The sequence below is a fragment of the Hesperophylax consimilis genome, chromosome 24 (genome assembly GCF_061612785.1).
Source record: "Hesperophylax consimilis isolate HC1 chromosome 24, BYU_Hcon_1.0, whole genome shotgun sequence".
Taxonomy (NCBI): Eukaryota; Metazoa; Arthropoda; class Insecta; order Trichoptera; family Limnephilidae; genus Hesperophylax; species Hesperophylax consimilis.
This window is the reverse complement of record NC_142859.1, coordinates 26095695-26114853: the sequence shown is the minus strand read 5'-3', so window position 1 is coordinate 26114853 and position 19159 is coordinate 26095695. Positions and strand designations below refer to the sequence as shown.

Genomic DNA, 19159 nt, shown 5'->3' with positions numbered 1-19159 from the left:
GTGAGTTGTTTATTTTACTATCCTCAAGGCTATATAGAAATGAAAACCATGTATGAACAAATTACAACTAAGGAGATTTAAAACGAATGCTAGGCCAAAAAAGAAAAGAAAAGATCCCAGCAAACACTTTTTGGGTTTCATCATCTTCCTCTCTCTGTCAGTTCCACGCCTCACCGTCTTACATTTGATATCAGGGTGGGAGATGCTAGCCTTCCTTCCTTTGGCTATCCTTCAATATAAATAGATAAATGTATTTTTATCCAATGGTCAAGTGGTTAAGACCTTGTCCTGATAAATCAAGAGATATTGGGTTTGATTCCTAGTTGTGACTGTTTATTTTCTCTGTTTGTTTTGTTATTATTGTCAAAATTAAGCATTTTGGGAATGATGTTGTTTTATGGAGACTGATCAAACAAGCAAAAGCTCAAATCTCCGGGGCAATTGGCATGGTTTCGTTCAATTCGGTGGAAATATGAAATAACATTGTTTGTTATTCTGTCAGTCTAGGAATAGCAGTTGGCTCCATGTACGTGAGGCAACATTTTGACGAAGACTCCAAGAAGACGGCCGTGGAAATGGTCAAAGATATCAGGTAAACTCACCTAACCTAACAAGATACGAGCGTTTACATCAATAAATCTTGAGTACTCACTCACGTTTTTATTTCGATTGAAAATATTTATTTGTATGCACACAAATGAACCCAATCATTATCTCAATCATCGATGGTATTATTACATGGTTTTAAATTCTATTGTAAAATTAATTATGGAAGAATGGTAACTGTCACCTGTTAATATTATAAGAAGCAAGTTACGACGTATGTTCCATTCAAACGCTCCGTGATGAAGTGCATACGAGCTCTACCTGGGAATACTTTATTTAATTATAAAACCGTGAAATCAATTTGTATTTTAGGAATGAGTTTCGAAGCAATCTCGAGCGAGTGGAATGGATGGACGAAGTGACCAGGGCCGCAGCTCTGGAGAAGGCAGACAACATGGCTTCGCACATCGCCTACCCACAGGAGCTAATGGATAATCACAAAATCACAGAATATTATGAAGGGGTAAGACCATAGACTTTCAAATTGATAAATCGGCCAATCCTCGGGGAAGGGCAACAAAGCACGAGAGGTTGCGTGTCCGTCTCCCTTTTGGTGATTTGTCAATAAATTAATTTGACAGTATACAAGCAACTCGAATTGTAATATGCATCACTATTCAGTCCTCTAAAACAAAACATTACAAATTACTACTACTTTTTACATTGGCGTGCAAATTGCTGGGAGCGTAAAAAACTTTACTACAAATTCCAAATCGGGTAAACATAAGTTCGGGCTTGTTTCCAAAATTGAATATATTGTTTCAATATTTAGTTTACTTTCTACTTTTACAAATGTGGTAAAATTTACCGAACATATAAATCCTGCGCAGTCCCACAATTTACTGCGCTACGAACTTAACTTTTCTGCGCATTGTCTGATAATATCAATTTGCGCTCTTCCGCGGTCAATGTATGACTGATGCTGTAGTTCATTCAAAGTATTCGCGAACCTTCCAGGTGCTAAAAATATGGTCACATGGTTTGCCTCCTGTTCGTCGAAATGATACCTGGATTTCATATTAGGGCAAGATAATCAATTTGGATGTTTGAGAACACTAGGGAATATAATATACTCGTAGTAGCTAGTTGCAACACGACAACTGCAGAACCCCATTTCGAATATCTAGGCACCTTTTTTTCAGACTGATAATATATTACACTACCTTACGAATAATATATTTCAAGTAAAACAATTAGAAATTTTTTTAAATTATCATAAACACTTCATACTTCGACTTTTGACTGGTCTTATACAATCCTAGTATAAATTAGTTCAACTATTGTTACAATGGTATATATTTCTTTTGAATTATGCATTGTCTTGCTGCACTTATATTAATAACTGCTGGTGATGATCTGGCTTGCAGTCACACAGACCATCAGTAAGTAATTAATTCCCTATGAAAAAAATGGATTGATTAATAAATTCACTCTGCAGGAAAAGTAACAACTTTTAATCCAGCCACCAAATATATAAAAAACAGAAGACTCACCAAAAATACCATATAATTTCATAGTGCAATATTTGCATTCGCACTATGAAATTATAATCTGTCAACCAGCTCTCAAGAGAGTAGAATTTAGAATAATAATGAATTAGCACATTTTAATTCCAAAAGTACTGCCACATTATTGTGACAAAAGTATTTTAATCCTTTAGTCTTAAATCGACCTCTTTTGGCAAACGATATAATTCGGATGAATCCATCTGGGGCCTTAGCATGAGAATCGATCGAACTTAACGATATCGTATTGCTAAGCGTATCTACCGACCATTTTATAACGACTTCCCTAGCATGAGAACACTATTGATATCTCTAACGACATCGATAAGGCAATAAATACAAATCGATATACGCTGGCAATACTGGGACGGAATTGTCTATGAATTGGATAGACGTCAGACGTCAAACGTCAGATTTCAAGCTTGATCATTGTAACCGCCTTGTTTTTTTAATATTTTACGATGTCGCAAGCAATGGTAGCTGGGTAAGTTATTTATTTATCTTTTTATGTGAAAGAATTTCCATTATTATCAAAGAGATATACTAACATTCTATTGTGTCAAAATTTTGAAGTTATTTTTACTAATATTTCAATCATACGCAGTATTTTAAGATATTCAAAATGCTGATATTATGATTTCAGGAAGAGAGTAAGGTCGACGACCAGTCAAATGGACTGCTAACCAGCTATATGGCTGACCATTCGGAGTTCGCCGCTGGAAGGTTTGTGGGACCTCGGGGTTCGGAATTTGGCGGAACAACTGGCAGAATTATGTCCTGCTAAGTCTGACGAGCAGTGGAAAACAGTGAGTATTTGTACCTACCTATACAAACTGGTTGCAGCAAACTTTGCTGACCTTCTAATATAATCTATCATCGAGACACTTGATATAAGACGGTAAATCACTTTTAACCTGACATTATTTTTACATTTTACAGACATGGCGTGACATAGCTTCCCCTTCTCGCCCGAGCAAGAAGAGGAAGCTAACTGACAAGCCAGATGTGGGGGTTCGGATGGTGATGGCGCAGGAGGCTAGTAACGAATCATCCAAGGAGCTTGTGGGAGCTATTAATAAATTCTCCAATATTTTTAAGGTATTTCCTATTTCTCTTCGAATCACTCCCAAATACAGCGCTACACGTGTAAGTTGCCAGATTAAAATATAAAGAAATAGCGTCAATCCATGTTTAGGCCACTGCCAACTTATAAGTGTGGCACTGTACTTTTAAATTAGAATTAAATCTTAGTAGAACAAAATAAAATGCCCAGCTTTGACTTAACTAACTAACTAACCATCACGCCGTTTCCCCGCAGGGGTAGGCAGAGAGGACGGACCGCCAAACAACTCGGTCTTGGCACACACTCCTTGCCTCATTTACATTCATACATCGTCTCATACATACTCTTCTATTATTATTAGCTTTGACTTATTTCATTTATTTATTGTACTATTCCCAATGTACTATTTTTCCATTTTGCGCGGTGGAGTTTTTATTGTTCTGTTTGTTTAGATATTCTTTGTGTTAAAAAAAAATAATAAACATGTAAAATCCAGCTTGGCGAGAAATTCAAAATGAATAAATTCATTTATAATCTTCCTTTTAGTATGTCGACTACCTATTGTTATTTAAATTAAATTAATGAGTTGTTATTTATCATTTCAGAGTTCAATGGATCGATTTGCTGACATTTTTGAGGTATTTCCTGTTCCTTTTTGTAATTATTTGTCAGGGCACCCCGAGACCGGGCAAGATACAGTGTCTACATAGACATGGTGCTTTTCTGGTCTCGTCTCACTGGCACTAATAACTCATTTACTATAGAAGGTAAATTAAGTAAGTAAATTAATGAATTATCATCTCTTGTTTCAGAGATACACGGCAGTGGAACGTGAAAGGGTTTGTTTACTCCAACGACAGTTGGCGAGGTATTTATTTGCTATACATCTATACAGGCTTTTAAAAACATTTAATGTACAAAACTGAACAAATTAAATTAAATATTGCATTATTTAATATGTCACTTGAGAGATTGCGAAGTATGTTCACAAGGGATGGAACACGATTATTAACAATTGTCCTTGGAGAGGCAAGCAGTCCAGCTAGGAGGTACGATGAAAGTAGAATGAATGAGATCTCTAATAAAACATTTCTAATTCTAGACAAACTCAACCATCGAAACAACCGTCAACATAATTTGCTAACTCGCCCAACTATACGTTGCAGTTGGAGTCGGAGGATACTGCGATTAGTTTTTAGGTTTTTTTTTATAATTTTCAAGATAATAAGTTTTTTGTATACTTTGTGTGTTAAATTTTTATTTTTATTAACGTTTTGTATGTTCATAATTTTTATGTTTCTTGTGAAAAAGTGAAACTCAACAACAAATGTCATTTTTTTACAATTTAGATACATACAATACAATATTTTAAAGTACGTGTTGTGTAATATTGCATGCAGCACTTTGCATATACATATACTTGATTAGTAGCAGTTCTTCAAACTCTTGCAATGTCTCTGTGAGGCGTGAATTGTTTTTACAATGTAGGTACATACAATACAATGTTTTAAAGTACTTTTGAAGTACTTGTTGTGAAATATTGCATGCAGCGCTTTGCATATATGAATATGTACTTGATTAGTAGCAGTTCTTCAAACTCTCGCAACGTCTCTGTGAGGCGTGAATTGTTTTTACAATGTAGGTACATACAATACAATGTTTTAAAGTACTTTTGAAGTACTTGTTGTGAAATATTGCATGCAGCGCTTTGCATATATGAATATGTACTTGATTAGTAGCAGTTCTTCAAACTCTTGCAATGTCTCTGTGAGGCGTGAATTGTTTTTACAATGTAGGTACATACAATACAATGTTTTAAACTACTATTGAAGTACTTGTTGTGAAATATTGCATGCAGCGCTTTGCATATATGAATATGTACTTGATTAGTAGCAGTTCTTCAAACTCTTGCTATGTTTCTGTGAGGCGTGAATTGTTTTTACAGTGTTGGTACATACAATACAGTGTTTTAAAGTACTATTGAAGTTCTTTTTGAGAAATATTGCATGCAGCGCTTTGCATATATGTATACTTGATTAGTAGCAGTTCTTCAAACTCTTGCAATGTCTCTATGAGGCGTGAATTGTTTTTACAATGTAGGTACATACGATACAATGTTTGAACATGATGAAGCACTATAAGTCAGTTTCCTTGTTTAATATATTATCATTCGTGGGAGAAGTACTTTCGCACTAGTTCGTCTCTCACTCTGCGGGCTGCAACAACCCTGCTGACATCTTCAGGCTGGTGCAGCAGCTCAACCTCTCTTAACTCTACATTATCATTATAATCGTCTGTTAATCTGAAAATAGAGAAAAATTTATTAATATTTTGTACTGTTGCCTTACTTTTTTAAATGCATAGGTATAGTTCAACAAGGAAACTGACTTATAGTGCTTCATCATGTTGTATAGTATAGCACAAGTAATAATTATTTGACCAGCAGCATCGGGCTCATAATGGAGAACTCTGTCTTTCCTGAGGCAACGGAATATAGCCTTCCATGCCCCAAATAGGCGTTCTACGGAACATCTCGCCTCACAGTGCGCCTTTGTGTATCTGTATTGGGCACTCCCCTCGACTGCATTCAATATTGGTGTCATCAGATAAGGCTCGAGTGTATATCCAGAATCGCCTGATTGAAACAAAACACCCATTATAATTGGTACATATAACTACTAAATTATGATTTTTTTGCCTTTTTTTTAAATGAGTTGTTGAAATACATACCTAGCAAGAAATATGTCCCAATTCTCTGATTGTATAGTCTGTTCATTTCAGTTTTGACTAAACTATTATTCCAAATGAATTGGTCATGGACAGTACCCGGGAAGCGTGTGTTGATGCTCAATATTTTCAACGTAGCATCGCAGACCTGTTTATCAAACATAAAAAACCTTCAATAAAATTTGAAAACAACAATCCGGCTGTTTTATTTCTGAAAAAATATTTACCACTTGAACATTCAGCGAATAAAATCCTTTGTGGTTTTTGTACTGCTCCTCGTGTCTGGAAGGGGTGACGATGGCGATGTGGGTGCAATCGATGCATCCCAGAACATGTGGAAAGTTTAATTTTTCCCTAAAACTACTCTCTACTTGCTTGCGGGCTTCATTTGTAGCCGGAAAATGTATCCATCTTCTGTACAGATGTTCTAAAACTGCTTTCATAAACAGTTTTATGCACTTGCTAACGGTAGTTTGCCCTATCGCCAAGAAGTGATCTTGGCCTACTCCACGTTGGTAGCTCCCTGTAGCAAAGAAGCTGATGGGTGCGAGTACCTGTCAACATCATAAATAATACAACTAATTAATAAACTTCACTTTTGATCATTTTAATCACTTTATTGTGAAAAATTATCATCAGCAATCGAAACAAATTTATTTATTTCACGTGGTCGTTCCAGTGGTGGATAGATTTATATTGTGTTTTTGTTTTACTAAGATATCAATAATATTTAATACTCTCACTTTAATGTATACTGGAAGTCCTAATGTATTTTTTGACACTAGAAAAGGAGTTAATTCATCAATGAGATCTCTAGCCATAATGCGAGATATTCGAAACAATTGTCTGAATTCCGTCTCTGCAAGTTCGAACGGATTCAATTGATCGCGTAAACGACGCCTTTCAATCCTACGATCTTCCCTAACCTGCCTCCTTTCATTGAACCAGAAATTTTGCATAATGAACGACATTATTAAAAAATATATGTATATCGACAGCCAACCAAAGTTTTAACTGACACTCAAGACCCCACGTTATATTCGGCGGGCTTTTAGCAACCGTCGGTCGGAAGTTATCCTATCGATACATTCTCATGCTCGCAATTTTAACGATACCGTCGCTACTTTGACCATAGACAAGGAATTTTAACAATCGTCGGTTGTTATATTTTGATCGTGCTAGCATATGTCGTTAAGTGCTCATTGATGACGTATTTTAACGATATCGTATTGCTATAGGGCTATATCGACTTCTCATGCTAAGGCCCCTGATTAATGCAAAGATGACTGTAATTCATTATCACTCACCTGCAGAGCAAAATCTATACAAAACTGACCAGAGATGTCTCTGTTGTCCACTATTTTTAATTTTAAAATTTTATGTCAAACTAATTTTAAGTCTACTGCTTCTCCAACTGCATAACTTGCAATAGTGTTTTTGTGTACACATTAGTTGTTCTTTATTTTATCGCTATTATTATCCTGTTTACCATTGTACGCTTGTAATTCGATTACATATCACTGAATTGTAAAAGCCATTTTATAGCGTGAAAAAAAAGAGACTTTCACCTATGAATTCGTAACTTTCTGAGGTAATCACTTAGAAACATCTGAAATTTTAGTAATACATTTTACAGAATTATTCATAATTAACCCCGCGGAAAGATACATTTTCTTGGCCTGCTAGGGAAAATTCGAGCTAAGGCCCGTCGAACACGCTGAATATTTTTGTAGACGTCTTCTTTTCTTACGTCGTTAAGGCGATGCCATACGTAGTAATGCAAAATCATGTGTGTTTGGTTTAAAAAGTTTGTCGCCTAGAAATTTTTAAGATGCTTTAATTAAATAATGCGAGTAGAATACATCTTGACCTTTAAAATAATCGAGTATTTTTTATTTAAGTCTTTTTTAAACCCAGAAAAAAATAATGTATAAGGCCTATGAAAACTGCTTTAAAGTTCAAAATCTTCTATTTACAAAACCATTTTCGGTTATGATTTTATTGTAAAATGTGGCAAATTAAGTTATTTATAAACTGATCGGAAAAAAATTAAATATTTATGCCTGAACATCCACAAAATAAAATAAAAGGCACTTTTTGGCCATGTTTTTTTCATGCATAAATCAAAACAGGCGGATGGTGTTAAGCGGGAATTTAAACCTTATCGCCATCTACGTAAGGGTTGTTATTGATAGCGGCTCAATTTAAAATATTACACGACGTAGTGCATCGCCTTAAGATACTGATTTTATTTTAGAGTATTTGCTAGGGCGAATTCGATCGTAGATCCGGCCAATACACCAGAGCCGCACATCGCATATTTTTGTACACACTTTCTTTACCGACTTTATTTTAGGGTATTGTGTCATCTTAAGTCAATTCCCAATTTATTTGTTTATTTATTAATTAATTATTGGGAAATCGACAGTTTACATTTAATCAGTTTGTACATGAATATTATATGGCTAAAATAAAACCAATTATGGATTTCCTCCTTGTGGCTTTACCTCTACTGAGACAGCATAATATGGAATAAGTAAATTAAATTTGTGAGAAAGGTATATGAATTTTAAAAATGATACAAAACCAAAGATTATATAAAACTAAAAATTTTGCAAAACAATACATTTATAGCCATGGAGAAGTTGTAGATATAAATCAAATCATAATAGAGATATAAACATTATTCACACACCATCAAAGATATATTATTTTATGGACCTCTTGTATTTGGTAAGTTGGCAACTGAAAATATCAACCTTGGATAATACGCTATTGTAATTATTGCAAAGTCTGTTCAGGCAAGAATTCTGCTTAGAGTTTGTATGCTGGAGATCGCTGGTGATTGTGACCCTAATCTAATTTCCATGGTGGGCAAGTCTCCTCCACCCCTCGCAGTTTTGCGCTGTGTTGAGAGCTGCAGAGATCTGTAGAGAGCTGCAGACGCCAGATACTTGGTCACTCCAGCGCCTTGATGACTTTTCTCTGCTTTTTCTGCCTTCTTCTTTGGAAATGACTATTAGTTTTTTCAAGTTAGGGCCCTCAATTTAGCGAGCAACGTGTTCAAACGTTATAGGCAGCCAATTGAAAACCTATTGTGGAAACCTAGCTCATCTAGCTTGCCCACATTATCGCAGTAATAACGCCTAGGTGCAGAATTAGCGGATGAATATGTGAAAATAGCAGGGCTCAATCTCAAATTAAAAGAGCGTTTTTATCATGCTAATCGCTTGTTAATTTCAGCTGGATCTACAAAACACTCAGTTCCTCCGCTCAGTCCTGAATTACACAAAGTTCGCGATGGACTACAACACCAAGCGGCTGAGAGAGGCAGTCAACAGGACCGAGTGGAGCACGCATGGTCAGCCAGCTGTGGTCAATGCCTTCTACTCCTCCATTGAGAACAGCATCCGTATGACAACAACATATGATTCTTCCATCTGATTCCCTCTCATTAAAATCCTATACGATGCAATTGAAAAAAAAACTCGATGAAATAATTAAATATATCAAAATTCTCAGATAGAAGACTCGTTTCCGATTAGACTTTTATTTTTAAAATTGTGATTGTAATTATAGACAGCCCTGATTTACTCAGCTTAAGCAATCTTTCGAATATATCCATTTCATAATACCACCCAGAACTATTTTTTTTAAATATATTTTTTCGATGTTTTCTGTGTATTTCAAATGCGCTACATTCAATTTTTTTTCCGTAAAAAAAATACCGTTTGAGAAACTAGATAAAATAATCTTTCTAGTGTACGCATTAAAAAAAAAGATAACTATTTCTAAATAATAAAATTTTAATATGAAATGTGAAAAATGTTGTTAAAAGCGCTAAGCACATTTTTACTTCATTTTTTACTCCAATCGTAGAAAAATTTATGAATTAATATAGAAAACTTTTATTTCACTTTTTTCTCGTTCATGTAATAAAAAATAAGAAATAATTTTTAAAATCATCCCGATTGTTACAATAGCGGCGCAAAATATGAATGGTTCATTTTGGCTATTTTTTGGATTTTATTAATGGATTCCACTACAAATATTTGAGGTAAAATCGAAAGAATTATTATTTTTATTTCTAACGTCTAAAAATAACGCATTTTCTTTTCAATTAAGCAGTTTGTCAACAGGGTGTACATGTGCAATTACAATGTAAATGTGTATACCATTTATGGTATGGTGTATACATAATATTATTACTAATTTCAAATATACATAATATTGTTACCACTTATAAGATGTTCAGATTACTTTTATTGACACACATTATCTTTTTAAATGCAACAATCAGGACTGGGTCAGTTAAATATTATTAGTTTAATCTAAGGATATTAGTAAAAGTTAGGGAGTTTATTTCAAAAGAGTGGGCGAAATGAGCGATGAATATGAAAGATGTCAGTACAAATCAGAACTAAAAAGTGTTAAAAAATAAGAAAATATGAGAAGTTCTGAAAAAATACTGCACATATTTATACATAGTACATATATGCATAGTAATTGTTGCAATGTTACTGATGTATGTACTCCACACTGTCAGACAGGGACAGGTACCTAATTTGGTGTAGGAATGCAAGAACATAATGATAAATGGAGATGAATGTAGTCAACATCGATTTTTTTCGATTTTTACCCCAGTGTTCGATTTCCTGTAAATACAAAACAGTGTTATTTCAAAGCTTCAAACTATAAAAACATAATTAATTTTCAGAGTTCCCTGCTGGGGTACTTCAAGGAGATTTCTTCTCCTCTCAGCGACCTCGGTACTTGAATTACGGAGCTATTGGTTTCATCATAGCACACGAAATCACACATGGTTTTGATGACCAAGTAAGTTTCAACTTTCAGCCGTTTGCACAAAATCCAGAAATGGTGAATTTTACAAAAGTGATTTTTTACTTGGTAGATATTAGTACACATTTTAAAGTAACACATAATGCTTGAGAGGTATGCAAAATCCAAAATGTGATAACATTTCTCTTGAGAAACCAAATTCCACATTAGAACAATATCCCAGGATAAGATTTGGATTAATGAACAAAAAAGTCTATTATTAATTTCCGCTTTCATTGGTTTATTTTGTTATTTTATTTTTATTTTTAGTTCGTTATTTTATTTATTTATTTTTAATTTTCGTAAAAATAAAATATTTTTTAATTATTATTTCGTTTTCAAATAACATTATTTTATTTTAGTTCGTAGGTACTATGTATTTTCTGATTATTATTTAGATTACTATGTACTATTTTTTTTTTAAATTTTTCTTTCTTTATTTATTTTTTACTATTATTTTTTTCCGATTTTGTTGTCCGGGTTAAATCTTCCCCAAAGGAAAAACTTAACCCTTCCACACACTTTTCCACAAATGATCATCTAGTCAATCAACATTATGTAAGTGCATTATATAAGCAAAATAAATACAAAACAATAGAAGAACAACACGTCAACTCACCAGAGATCAAATGGGAAAATAATTCACCGACTCCAGATATTTTCATATTATAGGGTTAGCCTCGGTAGAACTCCTAACAGGGCCTATAAATCCTACTGATCCCTCAACATAAATATTCAAAAAATCTTTCGTTATGCTACATGTATTTAAAATGACTGATTTTTGCATTTTTATATATAATTTTTTGGATAGATCTAATACGCCTAAATTTTTAATGAGAGAGCTAGGTATAATGCCAGTAGCCGAAATAACGAATGATAATTTTTTTATAGTCTGAGAATGCCAAATTCTTTTTATCTCATCTCCTAAATCTGTGTATTTTCTTATTTTTTCTATTATTATAATTTTTTTTCTATTATTATTACATTTTTAAAAAATTACTACTATTTTTATTTTTTATTTCCGTTGTTTTTTATATACTTTTAATAATTTTCAGGGCAGCCAATTCGACAAAGAAGGAAACTTGCTGAACTGGTGGGCAGAGAACACCAAGGCACAATACTTGGAGAAAGCTCAGTGTATCATCGACCAATACTCAAACTATACCGCTAAGGAAGTTGGCGTCAATGTAAGTTCAACTACAGAATTAGTTTTTTAAGGAGATAAATGATGGCAACACAATAAGATAACCGCGTTGATATTTGTAAAGAAACCTATGTCCAAATGTATGAAAGATACAACCCGTCTACGAAGAAGATAGTGTGATAGTTGGCATGCAATAATGACTGTTTTGTTACTTATCTTTATAATCTACCGTCCTAAAGTGTTGCATATTCCAGTAGTACGAATTATAACCTGGAGGTCTAGCACGGATGATCTATAAAGCCCTATGTCAATAAGATATTGCCTAAATCCGTCATCTATGGTCGGTTGGCTTTTTTTGCGAGCACGGCTTAGAATATGATTCCGATAGTCGGTGGATAAAAGCCGCTACTTTTAAGCTGTCAATATGCACATATTTTTGGATAATGTCGTTTGTTATGCAAAATAATTTGATTATTAATGAATGGGGGTGAACTAACTAAGTTATTAGAACTGAAAAAATCGTATACACGATCTAACTTAACGACGTAATTAATTCGTCTAAGATGCGATCAATTGATTCTGCTAATAACTTCATTAACTTATTAACTGCATTTGTAGTGTCAAAAAGTAAATGCGAGGTGCCAACGTTAGTATTTAAATATGACATTGACAATTAATAAGTATTTTTTATTTTACGTATCTCTCTGACGTTTTGTTATGTCAATTGAAAGAGAGATATGTCAGTGTTGCCAGCGTACATCGAGTTCTGATTTGTCCCTCCCTAAACACGAGTTACTATGAATTATCTAGGTCTGGAACATGTACTATACTATATACCTACATAATATTTTTAAAATCTAAAAAATTTAGAAATATGTTTTAAAAAATATTGCATTATTTACAAAATCCACATAAACAAAATCGAAGCAATTCAGAGCAAATTCCTAAAATATGTTTGTTACAAGTCATTTGTAAGATTTAATAATTATGCAGAGGCAGCATACTTTAAACTTGACTCACTGAGTGTACGGAGGCATCATAAGGATGCATCATTCCTGTATAAAGTAGTTAACAATAATATTCAATGCCCAGAGTTGCTAAACAAGATTCAATTCAATGTACCTGAGCGTTCATCACGCTATTCTGTCCTGGGTGGATCAATTCAAAATGAACTCTAAGCAGAATTCTTGCCCGAACAGACTATTCAATAATTATAAAAGCAATCCAAGGTGGATATTTTCAGTTGCGAGCTTACCAAATACAAGAGGTCCATAAAATAATATTTCTCTGATGGTTTGTGAATAATGTTTATGTCTCTATTGTTTAATGTTTATATTTCTATTATGATTTCATTTATATCTACAACCTCTCTCCATGGCTATAAATTTATTGCTTAATAAATTTTTCGTTTTATATAATATTTTGTTTTGTATAAATGTTTGAATTCATATTCCTTTCTTACAAATTTAATTTACTTATTCCTTACTATGCTGTCTCAGTAAAGATAAAGTCATAAGGAGGAAATCCATAATTGGTTCTATTTTGGCTATATAATACAAATGTACAAAATGAAATAAATGTAAACTGTTAATTTCCCGAAAATTAATAAATAAAATAAATTATTATCGTTGGTTTGGATATCAAGAGTGCGACCGGAAATCGGTATAAAATCATCGGTAGTTACGCCTATCAATCATATACTATAAAGTTATCGATTTCACATTGCTAGAACTCCTTGCATACTCTACCCAAAGATTCATTATCGTTGTGACTCCCGGCCCCAATAAAACGCCGGAATCAAACAAAATATATTTGACATTTTATTGTTATGTGATTAATATATTAACTCAATTTGGACAACCAGAAGGCCAGTCCTTAAATATCAGGAGGTAATAATACTTCTAAGCTAAGGAGGTAATAATACAGCAAAGTTATTTATATAACTCTGTATTATTAACAGTTATTCCTCACCGCAACAAGTGCCATCTGTGTAGTACATCTCAGACCAATATTTAAGAAACCATAAATAATTATTTCACTACCCGGCTGAAAGTATTTTATTTTATGACTATCGTCATCAGTATATGGTAACATACTCGTTTAGACATTCACCTATGCAATGGGTGTTTAAATCTTTTGAATTCTGTTCAAATGTTCATTTTGGTCTGATTAACTGTAACGCTTTTTTTATTTATCTATTTTTTTCAGCTTAATGGCATAAACACACAAGGAGAGAACATTGCGGATAACGGTGGCCTGAAGGAGGTTTATCTAACTTACCTAAAGTGGGTGAAACGTAATGGGGAGGAGCCCACCTTACCTGGTTTACCATACTCACCAAAACAGGTTGGTATTCAATCCATATTCGAATATGAACCCCCTTACTTATAAACGCAGTGTAAATATTACGCCGGGTGTATGCTCAGAACAGTGAAAAACTTGACTAATTACTAAGGCGTTTGTTTGATAAAAACGGTCTTAAACCAGGCTCAGGGCCGGTTTTATCACACCAACATAGAACGGCCGGGTAAGAATATAATTAGTAAGATGGGTAATGTTTAGAGTAACCCCAAAATCAGAGCATTTTTTGTGAAGTTTGGAAACTTTAACAAATTTATTACTACCTTATAACCATATTATTCAAATTATTCTAAGAACACACAACCATTCACACTCTCCACTGATTAAAATAGTCATAAAATATTTGAATTGCAAAAGCTAATTTAACGTAAAATTCCATGTAAAAACAGTTTTCTTAGAATTAGGATGTGCAACTATTGGAGAGTGTATAAATGAAATTTTAAAAAATCAAATATTTTCCTATTATTTAAATCCTATGCCAACTTCTTGGGCTGAAAACACTCTTACTTTGTTATGAAAATATCTCCCTATTCTTCTCTCCAAACAATTTTCCAGATGAAGAATCTGAAAACAAGGGGGAGAGATTTAACAACTCAATAAAAAGTTTAAAGATCGACTAACCATGACAATAATCATATTTTGTTTTCTTTCCAGCTTTTCTGGTTAAGCGCTGCCAACATCTGGTGCTCAGTCCACCGCCCAGAGGCACTCAAGCGTCAGATCACCCTCGGGGTCCATTCCCCTGGCCGCTTCAGGGTTTTGGGACCCATGTCCAACATGCCCCAGTTCTCAGAAGACTTCAAGTGCTCGGCCGGGGCTAAGATGAACCCCAAACACAAGTGCACCGTCTGGTAGATAGGGGTTAATTAATGCACGTACCATATCAGTTGTGAGTGGCGCGCGGTAAATAATAATGTCATCAAGCAATCAATCAAACAAACACAGTACCAACCCATGAATCTTCTTCTGGAGCTCTATCAGTCAGAGGATGGCTATAAGCTATTATCCGGAAAATCTTTACCTTTCAGACTTATGCCTGGACTTACAAATCGGAACAATACTTTGCAGACTTTTTAACATCCATATCCCAGTAAGAAAGACATAATATCATTTGTAATGACACCAATCAAAAGCTTTTCGTCCAGGGGGGCTATGTAAAATCAAATTTCGATGTTATCGTAGGTGAAGGAAATATTGAGGGAATAAGAAAAGGAAAGAGAAAGGCTCATGTAGTTTCTGACTTGTCAGATCTATAAAAATTCATGTCTAGTTTTGAATACAATTTGAATCACTTAATTATTTTAACTCTCGAATAAAGCTGACTGAATTGTCTTTTAAAAGTCAGTTTAAAGTGAACACAAGCACCAGGGGCGGCTCTTGGGATACAAAAGTGTAAGATCAATTGAAAAAAAAAATGTGACTATCTTTATTGACGTTTGTATTATTTTATTTGAATTGTCGTATAATAATTTTGGTGGTCAATGACTCTTTAGCCTAATAAAGCAGCCGCCCCCCACAAGCACAATTTTTTGAAATTATGAACGTACGATTTCTGCAGGAGAGATAACCAAGAACCTTTTCGTTCTTCTGTGTAATACACAAAGTCTGAGTCATTGAAAACGTTCTACCAATCAATTGTATTGCATTTTATCTCTGCACATCATTGTTGACCTTACTATACTTCTGCACAGACTACTTCTAATTAAAGTTTGTGAATATAATATTAAGTCATTAACAATATATTTTTATCACATGAACTAGTCGAATTACTATAGTTACCATTATCGATGGCTGAGTTCACAAATACATAAAATCCAATAGCATATGTTTATCGACACCATGATTGCACGCCACCTTTACAAAATTTTAAATAATTATTATTTTATTCGACCTAGTGTTCATTTTTAATTTAATCTTCATCACAAAGGGTAACATTAAAATGTATTTAATATTTTATGAATTATTTATTTTGCATACTTAACAAAATTATAACACTTATTGTTTTCCTGTTTAATTTAATGTTATAATAATATTGTAACAATCTTTAATTTCCAACAACTTACTTGGAAATCAATTCTTGTTTTTTCATATGGTGGGGGTGTTCAAAGAGGAACAGTTAGTGAGGCAATCTAGGGCTTCAGGCGTCGCCCTGTGCACCTCTTCAAACCCGCCGGGGAATTAATGCAGCGGTCATTCTTTGACCACATGTTTGGTGATCTGCACCGCACAGCATTCACACATCGACGACTTTTTAAGGCCCCACCTGTGCATCATGTGAGCACAGCGGCTGTGGAGGAAATCAATAAGGAAATTATCGATAAAATTAAAATCAATTTTATTTTCATTATTATTATTAATACGATAATCAAATAATACAATCATTACTGCCATGGTTGCCTGGATGGAGTCCTCCTGATGGAGGCCCTTTGGAGACGGGAGATGGTCAAATATCCTCCATAAACGTCTGTTTGCATACATTTTTCACTTCTTTTCCGCATTTAAAAAAAATTATCTTTGTTTTCCTGTTTTTATTTTATGTACCTTTTGCCGTTTTGTCTAGTTTATTTTTCTTATTATTTGTCTGATTTATTATTATTATTATTATATAGTAACCATATAGAAGTAATAAAAATTGATCGCCTGTAAGTGGCTTCATCACAGTTTGATGTTGTCTTCGGAAAATAATTAATTGAACTTGTTTATAAATTAACTGTTTTGTTTTTATAAATAAAATAATATTATTATTAAATTAAAAAAATAACTCAAATTAAAATTTTGAATTGTTATAGTTTTTTTTTGAGTTTTGAACTCATCTATTGATAACTTATTGTATGGCGGACAAATAACACAATATACCATATTATTCTAATTGTAATATATTATGCTATTTACTAATTAATATTTAGGCACCTCAGATTTAGTTTTATATACCGATTACTGTGCATTTTGTTTGTCTTTATGACTACTCCAATTGATTTTTATTATGATATTTTAGTAGTCTTTATGACTAATAAAATGGATTATTATTATGATATTTTGGTAGTCTTTATGACTAATACAATTGATTATTATTATGATATTTTGGTAGTCTTAATGAATACTACAATTAATTATTATAATGATATTTACCTTAGCACCAAATTATTTATTATTTATTTTCCGCATTGACACATTGAAAAATCCCTTTCTAACATGATGTATAAGGATAATTATTATTATTGTATAACAGAATTATTCAATATTATTCAGGTGTGACCACAAAAGATATTTTTTTTTTGGTTTGGTGAATTTCAAGTTTATTTATTTAAAAAATGCCCAATATATAAAAAAAACTTTGTTAGAGAATTTACCCAAAAAACAGTCAAAATATTTTTAGCAGTGAAGCAACGATTACGATTAATCTTTAATTATTGAAAATTATATTTTCTCCATTTAACACATGGATATCTTTGGGTACTGTGTAGAGATTCGTATAAACATGTTGGAGGAACTAAAATTTAACAGACAATTTGGGAGGAGGGTATGGGTACCGCCATCCGGTCGCCATTTAGGTCTAGGTCTAGGTCTGGCCACCTACTGTGCGGTGGGCCGGATTTGGAGAGACCGGTTGAGGGAGATCTTTTTACCTCTCCAGCAGGACTCTCTCGATTCATCGCCTTGCACCGCAATGGGAGGTATGATGTCTGTCACACAGCTGGACATACTGAGACCCAGATTCCTACACACCCCTCATACCTTTTTCCTTCCCATATCTTCTTCTCCTTCCTTTCCTTAAAAAATCTTTCATACAGCATCACCAAAAACCACCTAGGCCCAAAAAAAATTATTTTCTTCATGAAAAATCAAAGAAATAAAAAAATTAAAGATGCATTTTTTTACATTTTTTATACACAGAGTTGTCTGAATGTCACGGTTCGATTGAAAAAAAAAATCGATTAATTTCGGCATAGTATCTAAAATATTATTATCGGTAGAAAATCGTAAAAACGAACTACGATTATGATAATCTATTAGACGACTAATCGTAATCGTTTCACTGTTTTTTTCTCAATTTTTCCATACTTTAATAATATTTAATGTATTACGTCTTTTGCGTTGTTATATTTTAAATAAAGATTACGTAGTTAAGGTTGAAATGAATGTTAAAAGTGTTACCTATATTGTTTTGATGTTTAGATTAATTTTGTTTTTGAAAATATAAAAAAAACTCAAAATTTTAAAAACTAACAATACACGTTACTTTCACAAAATTTATTAAAAATCATTATTTAGTTATTTATTGAATACATAATTTTGTTTTCAAATGCGAATTTTTTTCGAACAAATTTATTTTTTGCAGCTAACTAAATACTATTATAAGACTTTTTGTTATATTTATCAACCATTTTTTACTGACACCGTATTAATGTAATGTATATTGTAAGTTATTTGTATGTAATTTAGATTATTGTAAATTTTATTTAAATAAATGTATTATATTAGGTATATTTACTAGTTTAAAATGTGAAATTTTATTTCTAAAGGTCGTCAGCATTTGGAATGTTTAAGGAACTAACGCGCACACCTGATATCAAGATCGGTGCTTTCGGAGTATAGTGACCTAAAGACAGGAATACACTGTCCCATTATTTATTTATTTATATAGCAGAACCAAGAGACTGTTTTGCATGTATAAATAATAAACTTATAAACTATACAAATAAAATCTAATTTGTACAGATTTTCACATAAACATCCAATTACAAAAATTCAATATTGTAAATATTAAATAAATAATGAATAAGAACACATATAAATGACAATACATAGAAAAAAAATTATCCTCACTTCTCCAACCACAGCAAGAATCACTGCTATATATCTACAACTAAACTGAACAAATGTTTATAAAATGAATGGTATGAAACTGAACAG

The 19159-nt window shown here is 33.1% G+C and overlaps 1 protein-coding gene across 1 annotated transcript in view; it reads left to right on the top strand.

Annotated features, from left to right (window-relative positions):
• The window catches only part of LOC149412133 (neprilysin-2-like), a 104566-nt gene extending 85747 nt beyond the window's left edge, over positions 1-18819 (top strand). The window contains exons 11-17 of the mRNA XM_089646515.1: positions 503-592; positions 919-1069; positions 9145-9313; positions 10619-10737; positions 11796-11927; positions 14093-14230; positions 14900-18819. Coding sequence (XP_089502641.1) covers positions 503-592; positions 919-1069; positions 9145-9313; positions 10619-10737; positions 11796-11927; positions 14093-14230; positions 14900-15100 — 1000 coding nt within the window. The 3' untranslated portion in view covers positions 15101-18819. The remainder of the gene's footprint in view (positions 1-502; positions 593-918; positions 1070-9144; positions 9314-10618; positions 10738-11795; positions 11928-14092; positions 14231-14899) is intronic.
• Positions 18820-19159: the final 340 nt, after the last annotated feature.